The sequence below is a fragment of the Poromitra crassiceps genome, assembly GCF_964638095.1.
Source record: "Poromitra crassiceps genome assembly, chromosome: 19".
NCBI lineage: Eukaryota > Metazoa > Chordata > Actinopteri > Beryciformes > Melamphaidae > Poromitra > Poromitra crassiceps.
Genome location: NC_139646.1, coordinates 7,354,078 through 7,361,577, shown reverse-complemented (window position 1 = coordinate 7,361,577; position 7,500 = coordinate 7,354,078). Strand labels below are relative to the sequence as shown.

The 7,500-nt window shown below is 44.1% G+C and overlaps 1 protein-coding gene across 1 annotated transcript in view; it reads left to right on the top strand.

Annotated features, from left to right (window-relative positions):
- Nucleotides 1-7,500, top strand: part of LOC310793861 (protein sidekick-1-like) — a gene marked incomplete at both ends in the record, with an annotated part of 384,133 nt that overhangs the window by 181,315 nt on the left and 195,318 nt on the right. The window contains one exon of the mRNA XM_083655753.1: nt 2,287-2,434. Coding sequence (XP_083511879.1) covers nt 2,287-2,434 — 148 coding nt within the window. The remainder of the gene's footprint in view (nt 1-2,286; nt 2,435-7,500) is intronic.

Genomic DNA, 7,500 nt, shown 5'->3' with positions numbered 1-7,500 from the left:
TGAGTGGACATTGAGGTTGGCCCATGTATTGATGATTCAGGAAAAAGCTACGTTTGTTTAGCGGATTTCTCGGCATCTGATAACGGCCTTTATCCGATCAAGCATATGGGTTTATGCTGTTTACATGAGCACTTGAATAATCTGGTAACTCCAGAAAGCCAGTATAATAATGATCGGTTTATTAAACACACTCATAGTACTTTGTACGTTTGAAGAGAAAGAAGAGGAGCATTTAAAATGACTCAAGTAAGACATATTTGACCGTTTCACCAGGGCAAAATCATCTTGTGCAGATAACAGAACAGAGTTATGTCTCTGTTTATGTCACGTGATATCGCAGCATTCAGCTTGATTCAAATGAACAGCTTTACATTGAGTAAAGCTGGTTGGTTTTTTCTCAGTACAATCCATGCTGTTCCTCATAGTAGCTCTGCAAAGTTGGGCAAAAACAAGGATTCCCCCAGGATGTCCCTGTCTGCACTCCCGTCCTCCTGATGATTTGCACTGTATACACCTTAAAGCTGTGTGGAATATCCTATAGCCAACCAGTTGGCCATGCTCAAAAGCCTTGATGTTTGTGTAGTCATTTAGCAACAGCCTGGTGTTCTTTGCACTTTTACAAAGTGCCCACATTGGCTGAGGCCTGCATAATTACGCAACGCTTGAAAAATCAGAGGCTGTAATTGGATCGCACCTGTCCTGCTAGCTACCCTCAGATGGATAGAAGGATTTCATCAACCAAAATATATGCACAGAATCAGCTCTTAATCTAGTTCCCTTCTACCTCCACATAACATGTTGAGCTGCTCATTATGTGCAAGTTGCTCACAGTTAACGAAATGTGAGTACAAGTATGTCATGTCCTAATACTGTCTAATGCAGGGGTGCCCACACTTTTTCAGCTTGGGAGCTACTTTTAAAATGACCAAGTCAAAGTGATCTACCAAACATATTTATTTATATATATATACACTGAGTGGAAAACAGTGGAAACAGTGGAAAAACAGTGGAAACAGTGGAAAAATAGTGAAAAAACAGTGGAAACAGTGGAAAAACAGTGGGGGGGGGAAAAAAAAAAAAAAAAAAAAATCTTCTTCCTCAATGCCATGCGATCTACCACACTACCTTCGTATTGGGCACCCCTGGTCTAATGCATGGGAGCTCCAGGTCTGACTATTTGCCATCTTTCATTTTTCATTCAGGCCAGCTTTAAAAGAGAGCTGAAGAAATGTCTCCTTAATAATAATAGTATCTAGGTAAGGGTCTCAGGGGGATTGGGCCCTTGTTTTTAGGACTAACTCCCATTTCATTAGATCACCGAATCTATATTATTCGTTATACATTTTGTATTTTCGCTTTATTGTATCTACTGTTGTTTTTTTAATGTATGTAAGTATGAAAGCTACATTGGAAATTGTAGAAATGCTACATTGTTAATTCTGTCTTTCATGTCTACTTTCTACTTCTCCCTTCTACTTCTCTTAAACCCCAAAGGACCACAATGGAAATAAGCCCTAGGCTTTCTTGTGTTATCCTTGACGGTTTTTAATTTTGTGTATACTTTGTGTTTTAGCTCCCCCGGAGTTTGTGAATGTATACCTTCTGTGTTAATGACACGCCAAATAAATTCATTCATTCATTCATTCATTCAGTCATCCAAATAGTCAATGTGACCCAAGGAGAAGCATGTTTAACACTGTGATTTCCCCCCAGTGCAATTAAAAGCAAATGTTTTGTTTGCACTCCTTTTCTTACAGGGGCAAGATATTTTGTGAATTGTTTGCAAAGCCAATTTCTAATTTACACCAAAACCAAAACACACAAGTCATTTATATTTGCACAATAATTATTATGCAAAATGTCTACATATTTCTAAAGAGCCCTAACGCAGCCATGAATAGCAAAGGCTCCTTTTTCTCTCAGTGCAGAGGTTTGTGTGTGAATCAGGGCCCGAGTGTTTACTGAATCTATGATTTCTTAATACCTCTTTTGGGTAAACCATTTAAAGACACTAAATGCTACGCCCTACACCAGTCCATAAATTAAACATAAAAGGGCATTTTTTTTAAGACTCAGTGCTGTCCAGTCTCCAGCAGAAATGGTTTTAATTGCCGACACATTAAGATGCTCCCTTTGTAAAAGTGCCTGTGAATTGCTTGCTAAAGTAGGTACAGTATTTCACTGTAATCTCTTCTTCTAATCTCTGTTGGCTCTCCTCCACTCTCTTGGGCCCTCTCTCTCTCCTCCACTCTCTTGGGCCCTCTCTCTCTCTCTCTCCTCCTGCAGTTCTGGGGAGCTTCTTGGCCGAGGAGCAGAGGAGGACGGTGACTCAGGGCCGAGCGGCCGTCATCAGCCCCCCTGCCCTCACCTCCTTCCCTCCGCCCCTGGTCACATGGTACAGAGACGGCCACAAGATCATCCCCAGCAACCGAATGTGAGTGTCTCTCTCTCTCTCTCTCTCTCTCTCTCTCTCTCTGTCTCTCTCACAACACACACACACACACACACACACACACACTCGCTCATTCACACACTGACCTATTCAGACACGCGTATAGCATGATGTGTAACAAAATGCCACTTGAGATCAAAATTTAATTCTTATTGCTCAGTGGTATATCATCAATTTGCTGCTCTAGAAGCACAACTTTTATTTGTTTGTTTGTTTTTAATTTAAAAAAGTGTTTTCTCCCATTTTCTTCCCAATTGTACCTTGCTGTCCCGGTCATTGCTCCAACCCCCTCTGCCGATGTTGGGAGAGTTGTAGACTAGCTAGACATGGTTCCTCCGATACATACACCTGACAGCGAGGAGTTTCACTGGCAGGACGTAGCATGTGGGAGAATCACCCTATTCCCCTCAGTTCCCCCCCTCCCGAACACACCGACCAGAGGAAGCACTAGTGCAGTGACCAGGACACATCCCCCACCGGCTTCCCACCCACAGACACGGCCAAATGTCTCAGTAGGAACGTCTGATCAAGCCGGAAGTACCGCTGGAATTGAACCCGCAGCATCTCTGCGGTGCTAGGCGAGTGCTTCTACCTGCACACTACCCAGATACAGATACCTGCACAAAGTGTGTGTTTTCCATTGCATAGCAATTATGATGAATAATTAGGCCTTTCAGATAAGCAACCTTTTCATTAGGCGTCAGTACGATCGGCTCGAGCCATTATCAAAAGAAGAGGAAACGAGTTTTCAATGACTCAAATCTTTTTCACTTCTGTAATCTGCTAAATTAATAACGAACGACAGGTGCAAGGCATATTCTGCCTAATACTCATCATACAACACACGCTTGATGGTCCCTGGGTGCTCTGTGTAAGGTGTTCCCCCCCCCAAAATGATCTTGTATTCAAGTGTACAGCGTTTCGTCTACATTGAAAAGCATGTAAGCGTGTCAGTATTTGACAGTGATAAGTGTTACACTGTTGTCTGGCTTTATCTTGACATAAAGCACCTGTCATTTGTTTCTGAGCTGCTGCAGCTATCCTGTCGACGTCGGTAGGTTGAAAAATGTTCAAATATGAATAATGTAGTGGTAATTGCGACAGAGGAGGGAAGTGTAGGTTTGCTCTAAGAAAGACTTACTATCATACCTATGGAAGCCAGCAAATTATTTTAGAAGCGGTGCCGGTGGGAATTGACACAACGGTAAAAGGAGCTGTTGAGGTATAGCCCTGTGTGTTTTTATTAGCCTGTTCTCACTCTCTCAGAGACAACTAGCCCCATTAGGAACAGCAAGGGCTCCCCTGTGTGCTATTGTTCCTTAAGAATGAAATTGTCAGTGGCCTTGCTGTACACAGAAATGGCCAGAGTACAACTTTTACACTCGTTTAACGACAGCCTCCACCTCAGAAGCTTTAACGACAGCCTCCACCTCAGAAGCTTTGTCGAGTCAGGCTACAAGTTGTTTTGTCAAGTTTGACTTTGCTTTAGTAAGTAAACAGAAAATGGCCCTCCTAATGAGGCTGCATTGAGTGTGGACTACAAGCATCTAGCTCAGAGGTCCCTATATGGCAGATGCCGTCCTATTCGGACCCGAACCTATGACCTATACATTTTTGAGGATTATTACACAGAGTTTGACAGAACCTTTCTATTTTAACTGGCTCAGCTTTTCTATGCTTTACGGTAGTGCTCACAGACCAATGGCATGCATTGCAAATCATCGCACGTTATACTACTCAGCCAATCAGGGCCGCCGCTCTCTGTCGTTGGCTAAACAGTAATGGCCTCTCCCGAGTCCCGAAAAAGCAATGAGCGGTAATGCTCACTTTAGTAAGCACAGGCGTAAATGCAGTTATTGCAGAAATAGACTCACTAACAACAATTCAACAAGAACAGGAGTATGCACAAGCAGCGGAAAATACGTTTTCTCCGTGGATTTGGCTTGGATTTGGCGACGCTGATTGGCTGAAGGAGTTGTCTGTCAAGGCAAGTGCTCTCGCCCACTGAAATCCATGTGGATGGCTGGAAGTGATTATACAGTGGACCAGACTGATCAAGATGCATTTACCAGGCTCTACCTCTCTCACTGAACAAGAGAAAGTGGGGAAAGAAAGATAATATAGGTGTGTTAAAGCTCTTCAATTGTTCAAATGTGTTGAGATTGTTTTGGTTGAGACTGTTCAAATGTGAAGTTAACAAAAAGAAGAAAAATGGAAACGTGCTTTTTCAAAAGCTCTCTGCTATGTAGTTTAGCTTTTTTAATGCAGTCCTTATTTTCCTTGAAATAACAACAGAACATTTATTTATTATTAGAGTATGTATAATCCCTACAGTTAAATGTGAAAATTGAAAATAAACATTGCTGAGATATTATTAAATATTACTAGAAATATTGTGCGATATGCGCGCTCGATGTGACCATCACTGCTCACATCATGGAGTGCTCGAGTGACGTCACTCAGCTATTTATGATGATGATGATTGTGCCCGGGATCCCACACAGGGGGTCCATGAGGAACCAGTCTGGCGAATCACCCGTCGCCCCCAACCTCAACGAGGTAGGCTAGAAACGGGTCCCAAATGGCAGAGAATTTCTCAAGTGAGTCAGTCCTTAGGAACCTAAGTCTCTCCATCCGTATAACAGAGGCCATATACGTCAGCCACAATTGAAAAGAGGGTGAAGGGGGGGACTTCCATTCCTTCAGGATTAGTTTCGTGGCAAGCCAGTTGTCCCGAGTGTTAGAGACTGTTGCACAGCTGTAGGGAAGTTCAGAGAAGACTCTGAGTAGCTGAAGATAGCAAGTTCTGCCTTCGGCTGAAGGGTTATTTTGTACAGTAGGCCCTTAGATTACCAGTCAAATATTTAGGCCCAGAATCCCGTTAGTGAAGGGCAGAACCAAAAGGCATGAGATAGTGTGCACTCAGACACTTGACACCTATCACACAGTGGTGATACAGTAGGGAAGATCTTGTGTAATTTCTACTTGGAGTAGTGGAGATGGCCTTTAAATTGGATCAGCTGGTGTCTGCTATTAACTGAGCAGAGTTGTGAAACTTTATGGTTGTTGTTACTCTCACTGGTTGTTGCATGACAAGAGCCTACAGTATTAGCATGTTTTCATACAGTAGGCAGACATAAATGAATGTGGTATGCTGAAAACAAGCTGGATCTGGAATACACATGGCATGTCAACCTAGCCCTCCTTGGTATGCTGTGCATTGGCCAATCAGAGAGCTTTGGGGAAAGAACGTTTAAGGTTGCATACAAAGATGTGCACTGCATACTGTAGCAAACATTACCGTCAACCTTCCAACAATAACAGGAACATTTATTTACCTCAACACAAGATAACACAGGGCCACAGTGTCTGATTTGCCTAAAGGTCGTTGAAAAAGACTTGTGATCAGAATCAGAATCAGAATCAGAATCACTTTTATTGCCACAGTATGCAAGTTACATACGAGGAATTTGTCTTAGTGTCTGTATGCAGCATAGCGGTTACATCAATATACAGAGATAAGAAGTAGGAAGATAACTAAAGACAATCACAAAGTTGCAAGTGCAATCAAATCAAATCGAGTCAATATATACAATATGTACATGAGTGGTGAAGTGTTCTGTGGATGATAAATATGAATTTACGTTGGATTTACATGAGATTTACAGTCAGAGTTAGATAAGAGTTTACATTGAATGTACATGAAATTTACAGGCTAAGTTCAATAGGCATTAATGTGCAGGGAATTTACATCAATTTACCAGTCCCAGTTAGACAGGCATTAAATTAGATACAGTATGAGTTCCAGTTTTATGGTGGGGGGGGGGGGGGGGGGGGGGGGGGGGGGGGGGGGGGGTTTCAGTGATGATCGGATATATACAATTAGCTTGTTGTTACCCAAAACTAATGATAACTGTCGCTCATTACTAGTATCTTTATTAGCTTACATGTGGCCCTATGTCTCAGCCTGTACGGCTAGCTGCCTGCTATTCAACATTAGCCACATTAAGTCTCTCTCTCAGTGTATTGACGTGTTGTATGCTTAACTATGTGTATGTATTTGTCTAGTGGAATAAGTCTAGGGGGGAATAAGATGCTTTCTTACCTCTTCTACTGGAATATGCTCCCGATGTCTGGATGTGAGCATGGCTTTGACTCAGGGCGCTCAGGCGTCCCTGTGCGTTGCAGTCTCCAGGCTTTGGAAGCCGTCCAGCTCAGGTGCAGATGGGTGTGGGTTCAGAGTGTAGTGGCGTGCATCCCGTGGCATTGGTGATGGGATGGAGGTGTCGTGTCGGCTTGGCTGGAGTCCGGGGTTGAATAGTGGCTGAGTCTCAGGCTGCCAGCTGTCCCAGCTAGCCCCTGTGTCTCTGATCACTGTGTCAATCAGCACAGCGTCTCTTCCCCTGTGCGAGTGTCTACACCCACCCCCCCCCCCCCCCCCCCCCCCCCCCCCCCCCCCCCCCCCCCCGTCAGGAGCTAACCCCTCCCCCCCATCAGGAGCTAACCCCTCTCCCCGTCAGGAGCTAACCCCTCCCCCCGTCAGGAGCTAACCCCTCCCCCCGTCAGGAGCAAACCCTCTCCCCGTCAAGAGCTAACCCTCCCCCCTGTCAGCAGCTAACCCCTCCCCCCGTCAGGACCCAACCCCTCCCCCCGTCAGGAGCGAACCCTCCCCCCGTCAGGACCAAACCCCTCCCCCCCGTCAGGACCAAACCCCTCCCACCGTCAGGAGTAAACCCATATATGGAAAGGAAACATCAACTTCTGTGTAAATGTCGGTAAGGCCCTGCCCGGCTCTCTACCTCCAACTAGTGCTAGAGATGTGTTTTGTGTTTTGTTATTACTATAGGGCAGGCACTGACGTCAGATACAACTACTAATCATACTAGTGCTATACTACAAATAATATATATTTTTTTTTTAATTTTTTTTTCCAGATTTTTTATCCATTTTTTATCCCCCATTAGTGCTTTAATTTATTTATCCTGGTTGCTGCTCCACCCTCTGCCAATCTGGGGAGAGCTGAAACTGGCTCCATGCTTCCTCCGAGA